The following is an 18,757-nucleotide window of genomic DNA, read 5'->3' as shown; positions in this document are numbered from 1 at the left end:
TAAGAAATGATTCTCTCATCATTGATGTTTCTATCTCTCTCCCTCTCCTTTCCTCTTTGAAATCAATGAAAAATATATTTTTTAAAAGTGTAGACTTAGTCTGTTGGGCGCCTCTTCCATCCATGTTTGATTAAGGACAATTGGCATTGGGTTAGTTAGACTATAAGTAAACTCCCCTTTCTTTAATTATAAAGAACATCTATAATAAGGCATATACTTGGAGATAATGCTTGAGAGTTGGCACCTATCAAAATCTTAGGCCCTCTCTTAATTGAGGGGGAAAAAGTGTAATTCAGATGATCAATTAGTGTTTTAAAAAATTTTTTAATTCTGATATTGGATAATCAGAAATCCTAGTATAGGGATTGTGTTTTCAGAGTTTCTTCCAGAAATGCTGTTTTTCCCTGCATTATTTTTACAATATGTCTTTCCTAAGAGTTGCTTCATTGTAAAAGTGCTTTTACTTGTGTAAAACTGGAGCTGCAGATGCAAATAATTGTAACCGTGATTCTGTACCATGACCACAGAATAAATTCTGTTAATGTGAGTAAGTAAAAGTTCCAACAGATAGTCCTTATTTTTTTCTGATGATTAAAAGAAGAACTTACCCGGTCAGTGTAGCTCAGTGATTGAGGATGGACCTGTGAACCAGGAGGTCATGGTTTGATTCCATCAGGGCACATGCCCGGGTTTCGGGCTCAATCTTCAGTAGGGGCCATGCAGGAGGTAACCAATCAATGCTTTTCTCTCATTATTGATATTTCTATCTCTCTCTTCCTCTTGGAAATCAACACAACTATATTTTTAAGAAAGAAGAACTTTTTCTTGTCATTGCAACTGAAAAAGTAAAGCTGATTTTTGTCTTTATAGAGTAATACATTAACCTAATATGTAAAAGCACTTATTTCTTTGTCTCCCTTTACATAGTGATAGAACTTGTGCCTAAATAGCTGAACTAAGAAATGTGTCACTTTATAAGTCTTTGAGCGGCCCCAAGTTTTGGGAAGTAGATAGTAGTAGACGTCACTGTTTGTATGTGAGAACACAGATATAACAGACTCAGAAGCTCCTCTGCTTGTTAGAATCAAAAGCACTTTCTTCACTGGGAGAGAGGGCGGTACCCCCATTCTATGAGTAACCCTGGTGTACCCAAAACAAGGTTATAACTCAAATAAAAGCACATCTTCTGGGTCCCAGGTAGTTCTGACAACACCCTGTTACCCATCTCCGTTTGCCCTGCAGTTGTATTTATCGCTGGCAGCAGCATGTACACGAAGTACCAGCCCCAAGGGAACATCATGGGTGAGGTGGCCAAGTGCATTGGGGTAAGTATCTCAGTCGCTCTCTCTCAGTGGCCTTGGGTCACCCCAGAACCTTTCACTTCCTTCAAATTAGAATTCGATGAAGTGTCGACTTTCCTTTGAGCGTTGTATTAGTGTTCTTTACTACAGGGTGGGCAGAAGTGGGCTCAATTACCAGCCTCCATCACCTAAAAGGTAAATCACGGGTAAGGATACGAAATAAAAACAATAACAACAACACAAATAAACAGTACAATAATTAATAAACAATAATACAAGGATAAACTGTGTTTTGCATGCTCACAACTGTAAACCTATGTTTGCCCACCCCTGTATTTTGACAAATTGAATTTTCTTATAAAATTCGTCACATGGAAAAGGACACAAAACAGAACTCAACTAACGAGGGATGGAAATGACTCTTGAACTTACAAAATGAGATCAATGGACATGAAAAATCAAATCCAAGCGACCCCTCACCTATCAAAATGGTAGGCAGTGTCTGATGTTTGTTGGGCAGCGGTGTGGCAGCGAAGAGGCGTGGTTTGGTGCTGCGTGTCAGGAGTCTGAAATTGGACACAAATCAAGGCTAAAAACCAGCACAAATTCACATGTGAAGATTATCAATGTAATGTTTACAACAGAAGAAACGACAAAACAAAACAAATATTTGCAGCAGCAAACATATAAGTCCACCAAAAATGGGAGGACAGCGGCTAACTCGCGTCTGTGCCGCGTTACGCAGCCCTCAGAAGTCTCGTCTTCAGAGACTGTTTGGTGATGAGAACATGCGGAACATGGTTTCTTCCACATACCGCTACATGGTGTATGCACATACGGGCACATTTAAAGTCAGGATATAAGTGATGGAGTCAAATAACTTGATTCCCCTATTTACGCCCCATGTTTTTAGTGACTATGTACATTGTATAATCAGGGCGAAATGTGCCACTTTATAAAAAAATAATTGTGAATAATTTTTTGGATGTAAAGGCAGCCTTAAGATAAAGTTAGGCCCAGCTGAGTAGCTTAGTCGGTGGGAGGGTTGTTCTATACACCAAAAGGTTGCTAGTTCCATCCCAGGTCAGGATTTGTGTAGGAGGCAACCAATTAATCTCTCTCTCTCTCTCTCTCTCTCTCTCTCTCTCTCTCTCTCTTTCCTCCCTCCCTCCTTCCCTTTCTTCTTCTCTCTCTAAATAACATCAGTAAAAAAAAAAAAAAAGAATCCTCAAAGATAATGTTGGGTCACTTTCTATCTCTTTGCCTGGCTTTATTGCATTAAATTACATATGGGCACTTTACTTTGTGAAATTAACGTGTCCTCTCAGAATCGTTTTTGTTCTCTTCCCTTTCAGCTATTCCTTCTTCCGTACTTTCCTCTAACATTAATGACATCGATCCCCATCACAAATTTTTTTCCAAGCCAGGAGGGGATCTTACCAATGCTCTCTCCAAGTCCTTCCTTCCCAAGTAACTGACAACATAGTTCAAACTCCAAAACAACTTCATGCTATTTAGAATCATGAGACTTGTATTACCCTGCATCCAATACCAGCCCACAGCTTTGAGTTACTGCCTTTCAGTCATGCATGTCCCCAACTTGCCCCACCACCAGCTTCTCTGCTGCTGCATAGTTACAGTGCACTTGGCTTTTCCGGAAGGCCTCTTACTGACAAGGAATCCTAAAAGCCCCTAATTGTATGATGGTGGGTCAGCATATTTTCTAATCAGGGTTACCGTGTTTTAAAACATGTTTAACTGTAGCCATTACTTTTTATAAACCCATTTCTGTGTAGTGGGTTCTCATTGTCCTTTATATGGCTGTACCATTTATTATAGACCTTCAGTATAATATGGTGGCCACCAGCCACATGAGGCTATTGAACATTTAAAATGGGGCAAGTTTGTCCTAACTGGTTTGGCTCAATGAATAGAGCGTCAGCCTGCAGACTGAAGGATCCCAGGTTCGATTCCAGTCAAGGGCATGTACCTTGGTTGTGGGCACATCCCCAGCAGGAGGTGTGCAGGAGGCAGCTGACCGATGTTTCTCTCTCATCGATGTCTCTATCTCTCTATCCCTCTCCCTTCCTCTCTGTAAAAAAAAAAAAAAAAAATCAATAAAATAATTATTTTAAAAAGTAAAATAAAAGGTGGCAAGTTCAACTGGGGAACAGAATTTTAAATTTCCCTTAAAGTCATTTAAATTATATAACTCCTTATATATGTATTTCTATGGAGTGGGTCCTTTTAAATCTAAAAACCGATTCTTAATTCAGTTATTGGAAAATTTTTAAGTATCTTTGGAACAACTTAAGTATTTAACTCTAGTTTTTCCAACATAAATTTTATGAAATATATACATGCAGATCAAATATTCCTGTTAAAAATTTAGCACTCAAATTAAAATGTGCTGTGAGGGCAAAGTATTCCCTGGATTTCAAAGACTTAGTATAAAAAGAGAGTGTGAAACTTTTTATGAATTTTTAAAATATTGATTACATATTAAGATCATGTTTTAGGTTTGTGGGGTTAAAAAAAATATATTTAAAATTAATTTTACCTGTTTCCCTTTTGCTTTTCTTTCTTTTCTTTGAATCACACCTCTGGAGCTATTTATTTATTGAAATAAATCACCATTGCTCTTTAATATGGCTACGGGAAAACATAAATGTTACAGGTTATGTTTCTATTGACTGCCACTTTGTAGAGTACAGTAGTAACAGTGTGACTTTGTTTACCCCAACTCACTTGAAGATAGCAAGAGTTTAGAAATAAACGCATCATGCCTTTTAGCAATGTCATTATACTAGTGTATACAATTTTATATTTTGTGTCTCTCACAAGTCTTCCATTAAAAGGAGTTTAATTGAAATGTATTTCCCTGATAAAGTAACCAGTTCTGTTCTGAAATTTGCTTTTTCTTCCCTCCTTCAGTTTGCCATCAAAAATAGGTTTAGGCACCGGAGTAAGGAATTTCCCAAAAGGGAGCACTGGCTGGACTGGGCCCAGGAGAAGTATGACGTAAGTGATCATATTGCTGCAGTGTCCCAGGGACCTTCCTCTAGTGAGCGCCCACAGTTACAACTCATCTTCTTAAGGCTTCCTGGATGAGGTCACCAACTGTGTCCTCAGAACCTTTAACAGCGTGTTAACTAAGACTCTGGGAGTGTGATTGTTTCGTATTGAGTCAAACTTGATTAACAAGATATAACAATTGTACCTGGGAACAATATTATCTTGTCATAGATTTTCATTTGGTACAATCTGCCAATTAATACATGTAATTGTGATCACATAACTTTAGTTTGAATCTAGAAGAGTTAAATGGTGATGGAGTGTACATTTAATAGTTTATATAAGTTTGCGCAATTTACCTCCTACACAGATGTTTTCACTCATATTTTAAATAGCTTAGGAAGTTTTCGTTTTCAAAAGGAGCCTGGGGTAGGGTTCTTCGGAATTGTTCATCACCTCCCAGCTTGTCTCCAGCTGCAGATAGGTCCACACTGAACCTAACATTGCTGATGGCTATGACATAATCCTGCCTGATTAGTCCCTCCCTCACTCCAACCACAGGAGCGGCTTATCTCTCAAATTAAGATGGTGACGAAGGTGATGTTCCTGTATATCCCACTCCCCATGTTCTGGGCCTTGTTCGACCAGCAGGTAATGGGAAACTATGTTTTCGTACATCTTCATGAGCAAACGTTCTTTGGGTGCTACCATGTACCAAGCCATGGGATCTGGTTCTTTAAAACGTTCTCTTCCAGTTTCTCTTTTATTCATTTATTTGACCACTTAATCACATTTGAGTTTCTTTTTAAAAAACCAACTCTACATGGTTCTCTAGCCTCATCTCTGTTGCAAAACAAGAAGAAATTAGGTGTGATCAAGTAAAGGAGACTTAGGGAAAACTGGATCAGAGTGTCCAACACTCTTTCGAATCAAAACTGAGAATAAAGAAAAATTGAGAAAAGAAAAGCTGAGGAAAAAAAGAAAACTAAACACTGAGAATAAAGTGTCTTCCCATTGATGCATCATGGTCAACAGATGCAGTCCCTTTTATGGGATCTACAGAATATTGTACCTGACAGGCACTTGACATCTTTCCATCCATATGGGATGCGTGGTTTAGAAGCACCATCCAGGGATCCACGGTGACGCCCAAAGTCGTTCTGGAGCAGGAACTAGACCCCGGTCATTGCCTTGTCGCCTGCTCTTTCTCCCACAGCTGTAAGATGCTGGCCTAGGAATGTTTCAGCGTTGAGTTAGATAATTGAATGCATGATGCCTATTAGTCAAAGGAATAAGATATTATTCCTTTTAGAAACTGAAGTTTTTAAAAAGTTCACAGGCATGTGTGATTGTATGGTTCAGGGAGGATTACTGTATGGGTAAACCATCTCTCGTAAGAAAGTTGAGTGTACACATTTAACCTCCTTATTGGTAAGTGTGAAATCGAGAACAGCGTTTGAAACACCAGGGAGGCAGTTTTGCACATTGATTCAAACCTGTTACTGGATGTGGACTTGCACTAGAAATACACTCACCACCTTGTAGCTGTGTGTCTTGAGGTGATCCCTTAACCCTGCTGAAAGGATAGTAACCCGCGGCAAGGCTGTGGGGATCAACATGGAGAACTAGGGCATATACCCCTGTATTGAGAATTAGAACAGTGCCATACCCTGACTTACTCTGGTGTCCTCCTAATGGAGGGGATCGGTTACGCTGAAACATGTACATCTTCAGTCCTCTGTGGGAATAATGATACTCGTACAGTCCTGAGTCACCTTTTCCTATGAAATGGGTTTAACATAACGAAGCCGCTCAGGTTAAATTTGTCACTCTCTTCATGGAATCACATGTTGGGACAGCTTGGGCTGTCAAAATGGCTCTTAGCCATAACAATGCTCTCAAAACTGTGGTGCCAGTGAATACAGACTATCCTCAGGCTGTGAAGCTGCTTTCACCTGGCAGCTAATGTTCCACCAACCTCAGAAATGCATTTTTGTCTTTCCTCAGGGCAGCTTTATCTCAGAGCAGAGCTGTGTAGGTGCTCTGTTGGGGTCAGGGTATTATATGTTATGTTAACTTGCAGAGCAGAAATCCAAGTTGTTTCTCCTGACCTAGTATTACATGGAGCTGGGAGATGAACTCGGCTTTGAAAAAATTTTAAATCCCATAACATTTCAGACCTCATTCCTGATTTGGAAAAAAAAAATCAACATTGACTCGTCAAATGTTTGAAAACCCATGTTCCCAAATGATGCAATGAACTTATTTGTTTTTAAGGGCTCAAGGTGGACGCTGCAAGCAACAACGATGAATGGGAAAATTGTAAGTTTAAGACATCCCCTGGTCACTCTTCCTTTGTTTTCGTCCCTTTGCCGCCTTTCTCCTTCGTTTTCATGACATTCCCAACCCCCCAGTTGATCACCTGTGGGAACTTATCAATGAGACTTCTCCCCCTTCTCTGTTTTTAGGGACTTCTTGACATTCAGCCGGATCAGATGCAGGTAAGAGACAACATTTAAGTTGCTTTCAGAGATCCAAGTCACCTGTGAGCCAGTGGTAACAGTCCATCTCCACTTCATCTGCAGACCGTGAATGCCATCTTGATCGTTGTCATGGTCCCCATCGTAGACGCTGTGGTGTATCCCCTGATTGCAAAATGTGGCTTCAACTTCACGTAGGTGACCGGCAGGGTGGGGTGGAGGCTCCGTTAGTCCTAGGACTTTGCAACTAGGCTGCACTCCCTCAGCTTCCAGGCCTCCGTGGAAAAAAGAACCTGTCTTCCCTCCCACAACACCATCTATGTGATGGGGCTTTTAAAGACATACATTTGAGCCCTGGCCAAGTGGCTCAGTTGGTTGCAGTGTCATCCCATGCACCAAAAGATTGTGGGTTCAATACCCAGTTGGGGCACATGCAGGAGGCAAACCGACCAATGTTCTCTCTCTCTCCCCCTTCCTCCCTCTCTAGAATCAATAAAAACATATCCGCGGGTGAGGATTAAAAAAAAAAAAAGAAGTACATTTGAATTAGATGTCTGTGTGCTGATGTTCCTGAAAACTTTCCCTTAAAATACAATGTTATTACCAGCAGCCTGAAATGGCCTCAGAGGAAGGCTCTCTCAGATATGCTGAAGGTTGTTCAGAACAGGGGTCCCCAGGATGTGCCACTCTGGCTCAGAGAGTATTTTGTATTTTGAGCTGAACCCAATCTAGACCCTGTGGGCTCACGAAAAAAAACTGCCTGTTTCTCCCTTGGAGAACTTAAATTGGGGGGGCTTGCCTATATTGAGTCATTACCAGAAATAACTTATTATGACTTATCTAAATGGCAGGGTAAACATCCACGTTACTGAACAACTGCTTTTCTTGTTATCTTACAAACTGCCCTCCTCCCCTCTGAAGCCCAAGGCATCTTGACTCAGGATGCTATCTATAGCCCACTTTCCCTTTCTGTCTCTGAACCTCTCATGTATGTGGGGCTCCCATCCATATATATGCAATTAAATTTGGTTACTTTCACTTGTTAATCTATCTCATGTCAATTTAATTATCAGACCAACAGAAAGAACCTAGAAGGGTAGAGGAAAATCTCTTCCTCCCCCATAATCTAGATCAGTGGTTCTCAAACTTCCTAATGCCGCGACCCTTTAATACAGTTCCTCATGTTGTGGTGACCCCCAACCATAAAATTATTTTCGTTGCTACTTCATAACTGTAATTTTGCTACTGTTATGAATCGTAATGTAAATATCTGCTATGCAGGATGTATTTTCATTGTTACAAATTGAACATAATTAAAGCATAGTGATTCATCACAAAAACAATATGTAATTATATATTCAATATGTGTTTTCCGATGGTCTTAGGCGACGCTTGTGAAAGGGTCATTCGACCCCCAAAGGGGCCGTGACCCACAGGTTGAGAACCGCTGATCTAGATGATAAAATGTTAACTATCATGCGGAGTATCACCCGAATTATAATTTCTATAAAGTAAATGTAAAAACACAAATGAGACTCTCTATTACATTTAGTGTCCCTAGTCTTGGTCATGAATAACAAATGAAGAGATGCTTTCCATCGCGTGTGCTTTGGAAGGGAAGTTAGTCTGTTTGGGGATGGTGGGAGAGGAGTGCGTCTTTGGGGGGCATAGCATTAGCTTGTTTGTATGAGACTGGTTGGGAGTCACTCTCTTGTATCCCATCAGCCCTTTGAAGAAGATGACAGTCGGCATGTTCCTGGCTTCCATGTCTTTCGTGGTGGCTGCATTTGTGCAGCTGGAAATTGATGTGAGTTGTCCTCTGATTCTCCAGTGGCCTTTCCTGGCTCAGGCATTCGGGTGGGGTGTTCAGAAGTCTTCTTTCTCCAGGAGTGAAAGGATTAGGGGAGGCCAGGATCTTTGCTAATCAACTGTCCTGGAACTATGGACAATGCACCCAGGGGCAAAATAGTCCCTTTCTGACAGCATGGACTGCTGGGTGTTATCTCGCAAAGGATGCAGCCAGGAATAGGGTCGATAGGTACACTTAATTAGGAGAAAACCTGGACCACATTTACATGAGGAGCTTCCTCTGCAGTTTTTATAATGGGAGATAAGTCCATGAGACTAGTACTTTCATGAACTCCTAAAAGAGCCAGTGAAAGGAAGTTCAGCACTCAAAAGCATTTCAAAACTCTGTCAATTGTCTTCTTGATGGGCTTCTGCCCTTTTGTATTCCAACTTTTCTAATAATGATTAGTTTCCAAGCTAATTCACATGTCTATTGGACCCACAATGGGGCTAAACTCAACTCCTAATGCCCTTAGTCTAAGATCAGGTCCTAGGAACCTGGTGTTATGTAGTACGTAAAATAAGAGGTAGAAGAGCTCTCTCTCGCGCTCTCTCTCTCTCTCTCTCTCTCTCTTTCGCTCTCTCTTCCTCACTCTTTCCTTCTCTCTTTTTTAATTTATATTTTTAGTTATGATAAAAATATACATAACAAAATTTACCATCTTAGTCATTTCTAAGTGTACAGTTCAGCAATGCTAAATACTAGTATATTCACATTATTGTGCACACAATCTTTAGAACGCTTTCATCTTCCCAAACTGAAACCCTACATCCATTCAACAACTCCCAATTCCTCCTCCCCAACCCCCAAACCCTGGTAACCACCATTCTACTTTCTGTCTCTGTGACTTTGAATATTCTAGTGGAATCACACAGTATTTATCTTTTTGTGACTGACTTATTTTATTTAGCATAATGACCTCAAGGTTTATCGATGTGGAGCATGTGTCAGAATGCCCTTGAAGGCTGAATAATATTCTGTTTTATGGAGATAGCACATTTTGCTTATCCATTCATCTGTTGATGGACACTTAGGTTGTCCCACCTCTTGGCTATTATGAATAATGCTATTATGAACATGGGTGTACTCAGTTTCTCTTGAACATAGCTAGCTTTGTGGCGCTGAAATAGAAATGGATCACTTCAGTGACAGTGGAGTTCGAGAGAGGACATGTAGGGGAAAGGCAGAAACCCTGAGAAAAGGTGTGGGGGCAGGAGGGCATAAAACATCTGTGAGAGGCTGTTTAGAGCACCATGTCCAGGGCTGAGGTCTGGACGTCCAGAGTTGGAGGGGAGGCACCCCGAGCAAGCAGCTCTCAGGTGCCTCAAGACACGCATTCATTTAAGCTATGGTTTCTCTGACCCCCTCACTTATTAGGCCTCATAACCTACCATCCCTTGGCCTGGAGGTTAAGAGCAAGAAAGCCTCTTTCTGATTACTTCCATGTTCTGTACAAACATCATTTTCTATGGGTGCCATGAAGGGAGTGATTAGAGGCTTTGGGGGCCAGTTAAGTACGTGGTGTGCCTCAGCCAGCACAGCTTTCCGTGGCTGGGGAAGGGGACCCTATGCCTCTGGTTAAGGTATATTCCATACAAACTGAAGACCTCACTGCCAATTGTCTTTTATTTTGTTCAGAAAACTCTTCCCGTCTTCCCCGAAGGAAACCAAGTCCAAATTAAAGTACTGAATATAGGAAGCAATAACATGACTATATATTTTCCTGGAGAGACGGTGCACGTTGGCCAAATATCTGCAGTAAGTAGAAGGAACAGAAATTTATTTTTTATCATCTGGCCTGAGTGATAATAGGATTTTCAGAATCTGATCTTCTTGGTCCTGGTATAAATTCCAAGATAAGCCCAGAAGGGAAATGTCTTAATATCATGATCTCCTTTTGGTTTCTATCTGGATCAGTGCACATTAAACTTTAATGTGCATATGAATCACCTGGGGAGCTTGTTAAAACGCAGACTCTTGATCAGTAGGTCTGAAACCTTCCATTTTAACAAGCTTTTAGGTGATATTGCTCTGCTGGTGCATGAACCACACTTTAAATAGCAAGATCTGCGTCGGTGGTCCTCCACCAGGGGCAATATAATGGGAGAGAAGTTTATAAAACTTGTTCTTTTATGAACTCTTAAAATATCTAGTTAAAAGAAATTCAGCACTCACAAAATACTTCAAAAGTGTGTAAATTATCTTTTTTATGGACTTCTTCCCTTTTGTATTCTAACTCTTCTAATAATGGTTAGTTTCCAAGCTAATTCACATGCCTGTTGAACCCACAATGGAGCCACACTGACTCCTAATGCCTTTAGTCTAAGATCAGGTCCTAGAAATCAGGTGTTCTGTAGTTAAGGGACATTTGACAATCTCTGAAGACATTTTTTTATTATCACAACTGGAAGTGTGCTATTCTCCTATGTAGAAGCCAGGATGCCACCACACAGTCCCTCCCCCCAACAAAGAATTACCTAGCTCCACGTGTCAATAGTGCCAATGTTAGAAAACCCTAATGTGGACATTCATTGGTCTGGATTAAAGTTGTCAATCTTGAGTCCTTATTTGGTCACCTGGAGAGCTTTGAAAATTCTGATATCTGGGCCCCACCCCCATAGATTTTGATTGAACTTGTCTCATTCCTATTTAGACACCATTGAGAACCACTACCTTAGATCTTGCCAAATTAATAATCTTGAAGTAAAAAAAAAAGTTTGACTCCTAATGCTTGGGGCAATCCAGTATTGATGATCTCCAGGGCTGATGCTGTTCTTTGCCCAATGATAGAAATGATTTCTATAGCATGTATCTTCATAAATGAAAATGATAATAAAATGTTGGATGAAAAGTGTAATTCCTTTGGTAATACTAAACAACTTCATGGTAGAGTCTGTAAGGATGGGGGCCTGAGACATGCCAGCTCCCCCAAGGCACTTTTTGATGTGTATGAATGTGCACTGGGAATGTCAAGTAATATGCCATGACAATTTTCAGTTACACAGTGCAGAGCAAGATTCTGAGGTGTTAACTATGACTCCTTTTCCCCTGTTACAGACAAATGAATTTAGGACTTTTGATTTGGACAAATTGACAAGCATAAACATTTCTTCTCCTGGATCACCAGTCACTCCAGTAACTCCTGATTTTCAGCAGGGCCATCGCCATACTCTTCTAGTGTGGGGCCCCAATGATTATCGAGTGGTAAGTAGCTGGACACCTGCAGCTGACTCTTTTCTAGATGTGCTATTAGAGACATGGTCTACATGGTCTTTTAGTGGTGTGACTTTTACTTCTATGTCATAATATATTAGAGAGCCCTCAATTTCTTTCTTTTCTTTTTTTCAAAGATATATTTTATTGATTTTTTTTACAGAGAGGAAGGGAGAGGGATAGAGAGCCAGAAACATCGATGAGAGAGAAACATCGATCAGCTGCCTCCTGCACACTCCCCACTGGGGACATGCCCCCAACCATGGCACATGCCCCTGACCAGAATCAAACCCGGGACCCCCGAATCCGCAGGCCGACGCTCCATCCACTGAGCCAAACCAGCCAGGGCTAGCCCTCAATTTCTTGTTTCTTCAATCACACAAGTCATTTGCCTTCCAATAAAAGTTTGACTGGTGGATGTGAATGGTTAATATTAAATAATGTATAAAGAACTTTTTAGTGCCTTGGCCAGGTGGCTTGGTTGGTTGGAGCATCATCCCATACACCGGAATGTTGCAGGTTCGATTCCCAATCAGTGCGCATACCCAGGTTGTGGGTTTGATCCCCGGTTGGGGCATATATGGGAGGCAATTTAATGTTTCTCTCTTCTCTCTCTCTCTCTCTCTCTCTCTCTCTCTCTCTCTCTCTCTCTCAATAGAAATATATCCTTGGGTGAGGATTTTTTAAAAAAATAACCTTTGAGCATGGTGTGTGTGTGTGTGTGTGTGTGTGTGTGTGTGTACATAAGACACACAGAGTATGTGTGTGCATTCTCAGTGACTTTTTGAAATAAAAAATTTAAAATATATCTTTAATTGTATTAATTTTAAAATCTTTCCCTGAATAATTGCGAAATTGGTGCAGTTTCTATAAAAAAGTATAGTGAATGCATCAAGTAAAAGCAATAAAAATCATATAAAATATTTTATGACAAAGTATAGGATCTAGATATGCCATTTAGCATATAAAGAAGCTGTGAAGGTGTCATTGAACTAAATGAGGGAGTTGTAGATATTCTGCAAGGTGCATGTAAGTGAGCTTCTATAGGACTGCAATATTGAAGTAAGACCTCTGAGTCATGTGTTTAATTGGGGAGCTGTTGAATGGATTGTTCTGAATTCTTGGAGCACAGTGTTCTGCAGAACCACTGGGAAGCAAGCATCAAAACTTGTAGAGGAAAAAAAGAAAAGAAAAAAAAAACTTGTAGAGACACATGTTAACTTCAAGGAAAACTAGGGCTGAAGGATGGAGCCCTGCAAATGTAATCATCATGCCCTTAGCTCCCAGGATAAATGTCAACATCATTCCTTTCAGAGGCTAAAATGGTCATCTAAATGTATTCTAATGGATTCGATTTTAACATGTTTTCTTTCTCAGATAAAGGATGGCCTTAACAAGAAGCCAGAAAAAGGACAAAATGGAATCAGGTATGTGTATGCCTTTAAAAATTAAGTTGTATCAGCTTCTTATGGAAGTAATGTATACCCATAGTAATGTCCAACTGTAACAAGGATATAAAATGAGAATATGGATTTATCCCAAGAGGGTATGCTGGTTCAATATATTTTTTAAAATTAACCAATATAATTTATTATCTTAATAAACTAGAGAGGAAAATCCATAAAATCATATCAATTGATGCAGAAGAAAAGCATTTGATAAAATTCAGTATCCATTTCTGAGAAAAATTCCCAGCAAACTATGAAGGGAACTTTCTTACCCAGGCCCAAGTGTCCACTTCCTAACTTTATATTCTGCCCACTGTCTCGCTTTTGAATGGTTCATCTTAATCTTTGATAAAAGCAGCTTTGACAATTTGGAGCAGTATTCATTCTATCTATTAGGCTCCTGGTGACACGCACCAGCTGCCATTTTCTATATTAATCACCTATCAAACTACACCAAGTGGAATGCTTAAGGATGTCAGACCTGAGTTTAATTCATACATTCTCAGCAACTTCTGCTGTTGGTCTTTCACCGCGTTAGCTCTAAAGCTTCTGAAGCAAGGAATGCAAAGGCATAGCTACCTTCTTAAAGGGGAAGGGATCGGCACCTATTTCAGCCTGTCCCTAATATCCCAAACGTCACTGAAATTGTTCCTCGTTACAACGTACTTAGAACAGTTCCTGGCATTTAACTGTATTAAATAAATTGCTTTAGGTGTGTCCTCATGAGTGGGTGAGCCTGGGATTGCTTACCTTCTGCCTTTACTCTAGAAATCTTCAGTTCCCTCTGATAGGGAGCATAGACCAGTTTCAGGTGCAAAATACTGTGACTGAGAGCAAATCGTTCCCTAGTCCAGCCACAAGAAAGATGGTTTTCTGTTTCAGATTTGTAAATGCTTTTGGTGAGAGCTTGAACGTCACAGTGGATGGGATCCTCTATGAAGACATTACCAGTTACAATGCCAGCAAATATCAGTTCTTTTCTTATGGCACGTAAGTACCTATACTGAATACTTTGTTCCAAAGTTTATGGATTCCAAGTCTTATTCTTTAAACAGTACATTGAAACTTCTAATACCCAGAATGTTAACCTATATTATTCTTTCTTTCCATAGGAAAAACATCACACTGAGCTCACTAGGGATTCCAGGAGGCTGCAATAACTTTTTTAAATCATTAGACTTTGGATTCGGTAGTGCATATACATATGTAATCACCGAGGTTAGTAGCCCATTCCATCGAGCCAGAAGCGCCTCTCAAACCGTCTTCATCTGAGTCTCACAGACACTTAGGACATAGTCATGTTTTGACCAGAGTAATATTAGGATCTGTATTTTTAAATGGGCTTAGAATTAATGAAGTTCACCACCAAGTCTTTAACTTGTCATTGACTTAAGTTCACTGTTAGAATAACATTGAGCAGACTGACATACTCTCACCAAAACTTCACATTGACCAGTATCTGGTGCTCTTAGTGCACAGAGATGGCAATCTTTGAAACAAATCTGACTCCCAATCTACTCTCTTATTTAAAAGGAATACACTAGGGAACATATTTCCAAATCCCACCATAGCTATCTCATCATGAGTACAAATTACAATGCTGCATATTTTCATTGAAAATGTGTACTTAGTTGTCCTAGCCTGTTTTTCCCAGTGGTTAGAGAATTGGCCTGTGGACAGAAGGGTCTCAGGTTCAATTCCAGTCAAGGGCATGTACCTCTGTTGTAGGTTTGATCCCCAAGCGTGCGAGAGGCAACCAATTGATGTCTCTCTCACATCAATGTTTCTCTCTCTCTGTCTTTCCCCCTCCCTTCCACTCTCTCTAAAATTCAATGGGAAAAAAACATCCTCAGTTGAGGATTAGTAAATAAATAAAGATAGATAGATAGATAGATAGATAGATAGATAGATAGATAGACAGATAGATAAATTTTTAAAGAAAAGATAATGTGTACTTACTTGGTAAATCATTTGACGTAACTCTAGAAGTCAAAACTTAATTTTCCAATTTGAGCAATTTTTACTTTAGCAGCAGTCTTGATTTTCATTTATTTTTCTCACTTTTGCCTTATTGGTTTAGAGTGGTAGATGCCCTAAACTGGATGCATTTGAAGATATTCCACCCAATACCGTTAACATGGCCCTGCAAATCCCACAGTATTTCCTCATGACCTGCGGCGAGGTGGTTTTCTCTGTCACCGGACTGGAGTTCTCATATTCTCAGGTTTCTTGTTCATTTTCTTACCACTCTTCCTCTACCCTGCCTTCAAAACACTGCTGGGACTTCATTTAAATCTGTGTTAGCTATACATTTATAGTTTTAAAGATAGCATTCTGGTATATTCCACCAAACCAGGTTGTTGAGGTCACCACGCCTTGTCTTTATTGACTGATAGCATTACTGTTTAGCTTTGTGAGTGTGTATATCATCTGTGTCTATATTCCCACAGTCATACTCAGAGGTTTAGAGTCCTAAGTAGGAAAAACTATATTAACAACGGTCACCAGGGTCATGAGAGTGAGAAGGCTCTTCTTTCTGAAACAAACCAATGGTATCAATGATTCATAAAAGTGCTCACTTCCAGGCCTGTGTCCTCATTATCTTTATGGTTCAGTCGTGGTCTCTCTATAGCTCCTAGTAAACACACAGATTAGGGCCTAGCTTTTAAACATTAAAAAAACAACAACACTGCTTAGTGTATTAATGAGGCAAAGTTTGCCAATACCTGACTCCGAACTTAATTTCTGAATGATTTTATCAAAGCTACAGTTATAGTCAGGGTATGCCCATCATGTCTAGTACCTTCAAGTCTTGCAGTAACAATCGTTAATATGAGCTGGATGATCCCTTTCTGTGGTGACCTCACAGGAGATGATATAATATAGGTGACAAAAGTTAGAAGGGAGCCTTTGGTGACGTGGCAGAGAAGCTCACAGGAGAGCAAGATCACCGCCCAGAGCGCAGCCTCCATGGGGGAAGGGGGTGGGGGGCGCGAAGGTGTTGTGCTGGATGGCTTTGCTTGGAAGCCCTTCTGTAGAAATGGGATCCATTCGCCTGTACATTTGTCTGTCTAACTAGGATGGCAACTTTGAGAGTGAAAAACAAGGGTTCCTTGTATGTTTGTGCCACTTGAAGATTTGGGGTATCTTGCTACCCAAGCAATTATCCCTTTTACATTCAAACCAGCCTGACCTTTCATGTGCATGTTTAGGGTGACTGCTTACACACAGAAATCGCTGGCTGTGTTCTCTTGCTGAGGCTGAGATCCAGATTGGCATCCTCTTTGCTCTGCTTCCTCAGGCTCCTTCCAACATGAAGTCGGTGCTGCAGGCAGGATGGCTGCTGACAGTGGCTGTGGGCAACATCATCGTGCTCATCGTGGCAGGAGCAGGCCAGATCAAGGAACAGGTAGGGGTGGGAGAGGAGAGCTACCTTTGTCTCACCCATCAGTGGTCATCATGGTGACCCTTCCTAGATACACAGGGTCATCTCGGTGAGCGGCTGGATAAACTGCCAGGCCGGCCAGATGGGGCGGTTACCAAATGGTCTTATGGCCAAGTGTGTGCTGATCCTTCTTACGTCCACTGGGCATTATGCAGTTGAAAAGTAACAACCAAAATAACCAGATTGAGTTCACAAGCATACACCCTGATGCCGTTTACTATCAAAGAAAAGTTCTGTCCTGGCTTCAGAGAATGCAACGTAATGGCCCCAAACTAGGCATGTTATCCAGAAACTGGCATTATTCCTAAAGTTAAAGGCATCCTAAAGGTGGTTGTAATTTCTCCAGCTAAAATAAAGTAAGGCCTTTCTATGATACTCACTAGTAAACTCTCTCCTTCAGCACATCAGCATATCCTCATAAGGGGGTTGTCCCTTACCCCGCCCCATCAGTTTCATTAGTTTCCCTACCCGGTCCCCTCAGAACATGCGCTACTGCTGCGAGCTCACGGGCTTGAGGTACTGCAAAGGATAGCATGGGGCTCTTCCCTCAAACAGTTTGGCATATTCTGTTTCTTTCAAGAGTACTGCCTGGTGTTTCTTTGGTCTCCCAGGGCCCAGCTATGTGCCTTATGACTTGGGTTTTTCAGAAATTTTCCCTCATCTTCCCAAAGTCTTGTGTTTCTACTTTCCAGTGCTATAAGAAAGAATGTTATCTTGATACTTGAGCATTCATGAAAGCTGGCCCTTCTGTATATGTGGCAATTGCTGACCATTCTATGTCTGTGGCAGAAGCCTACCGATTTTCCCTCACCATTTAATTTCAAAGTACCTCCCATCTGGGCATAGCAAGAAAATATACATGTGCTATATCCACTACTATAACCGGGATTGTTTTTGTGTTTTTTTCCTGCTCCAACTCCAATTCCTTCAAAGTGGGCCGAGTACATTCTGTTTGCTTCGTTGCTTCTGGTTGTCTGCATCATCTTTGCCATCATGGCTCGATTGTATACTTACATCAATCCGGCGGAAATTGAAGCTCAGTTTGATCAGGATGAAAAAAAGAAGAAGCCAGAAACCGTATATGCCGAAATAGATTCCGCCTCACAGACGTTGCAGACAAAGATGTGAATGTCAGGAAGCCAGTGGAGGACGAATTGGGCCCAGAGTATGCCCTGACTTGTGTCTCCAGGTGGCAGGATGCTGTTGGGTGGCCCCTAATGGGGACGATGTCAGCATTATGAACCAAACCAAGAAAGCAATTTTCTAAGCAGCCCTCAATGAACCTAAAACTCTGGAAGAAGCCTTTTTTTTTTTTTTTTAAGAGAAATCTTATTTAAGGTGCGCATGTGTGCACATACACATTTTTACAGCACTATGAGCATTCCCTGCATTCAACTCTTTTCCTGTCACACAAATGAAGTTATTTGGGACTAACTTAATTGTTGGAAAAAGTGACCAAGTTCCGTATGGTTTGCATTCTAACACTATATGGAAACAATGTTAAACGAGTCCAGAGACAATGTGAAAGTGAATTTATAGGCTTATGAATGGTATATGATAAGCTAGTATTAACTGATACCTTTGCCTTTTGTTTTTTGTTTTGTTTTGTTTTGTTTTTCCAGTCCCTACCTCTTTTTAAATTATGTGTAACTTAAAAAACCACTCAGGTAAAAGTCAATAATGATTTTTAGAGTCTCAATGGTATGAAATAAATTCCTGTTCTTAAGAATAAATGTCTGCATGTCTTTGGGTAGAGTAATCCTTAACATGTTTCCTGAGTGTTAAAGCTATACACATGTTAACATTTCATCAGAGGTTGATAAAAGCATGAACAAAAGAAATGACCACATTAATAAATGAAAGGAACATGAAATATGGAGGTTTGTTTCTTCCTGGTTTTATTCTCCCCAGGGAGATAGATATCTATCTATCTCCATACATGCACAAAACTCATGCATGGAGTCGGGGGGGGGGGGGTCCCTCAGCCTGGCCTGCACCCTCTCCAA

General features: G+C 40.6%; 1 protein-coding gene across 2 annotated transcripts in view; it reads left to right on the top strand.

The window, feature by feature from the left end:
- Window positions 1–18,068, top strand: part of SLC15A1 (solute carrier family 15 member 1) — an 88,417-nt gene extending 70,349 nt beyond the window's left edge. For both annotated transcript variants that reach the window (XM_059684990.1, XM_059684989.1), the window contains 15 exons: window positions 1,243–1,325; window positions 4,236–4,322; window positions 4,878–4,967; window positions 6,594–6,638; window positions 6,785–6,817; window positions 6,902–6,990; window positions 8,522–8,603; window positions 10,284–10,403; window positions 11,703–11,849; window positions 13,236–13,285; window positions 14,189–14,296; window positions 14,419–14,524; window positions 15,387–15,530; window positions 16,608–16,715; window positions 17,685–18,068. In XM_059684990.1, the coding sequence (XP_059540973.1) occupies window positions 1,243–1,325; window positions 4,236–4,322; window positions 4,878–4,967; window positions 6,594–6,638; window positions 6,785–6,817; window positions 6,902–6,990; window positions 8,522–8,603; window positions 10,284–10,403; window positions 11,703–11,849; window positions 13,236–13,285; window positions 14,189–14,296; window positions 14,419–14,524; window positions 15,387–15,530; window positions 16,608–16,715; window positions 17,685–17,879 (1,487 nt within the window). In that variant the 3' untranslated portion in view covers window positions 17,880–18,068. The remainder of the gene's footprint in view (window positions 1–1,242; window positions 1,326–4,235; window positions 4,323–4,877; window positions 4,968–6,593; window positions 6,639–6,784; window positions 6,818–6,901; window positions 6,991–8,521; window positions 8,604–10,283; window positions 10,404–11,702; window positions 11,850–13,235; window positions 13,286–14,188; window positions 14,297–14,418; window positions 14,525–15,386; window positions 15,531–16,607; window positions 16,716–17,684) is intronic.
- The last annotated feature ends 689 nt before the right edge of the window (window positions 18,069–18,757 follow it).

This window comes from Myotis daubentonii, chromosome 2, assembly GCF_963259705.1.
Source record: "Myotis daubentonii chromosome 2, mMyoDau2.1, whole genome shotgun sequence".
NCBI lineage: Eukaryota > Metazoa > Chordata > Mammalia > Chiroptera > Vespertilionidae > Myotis > Myotis daubentonii.
Note: the sequence above shows the minus strand (reverse complement) of the source record. Positions and strands in the feature narration are given on the sequence as shown.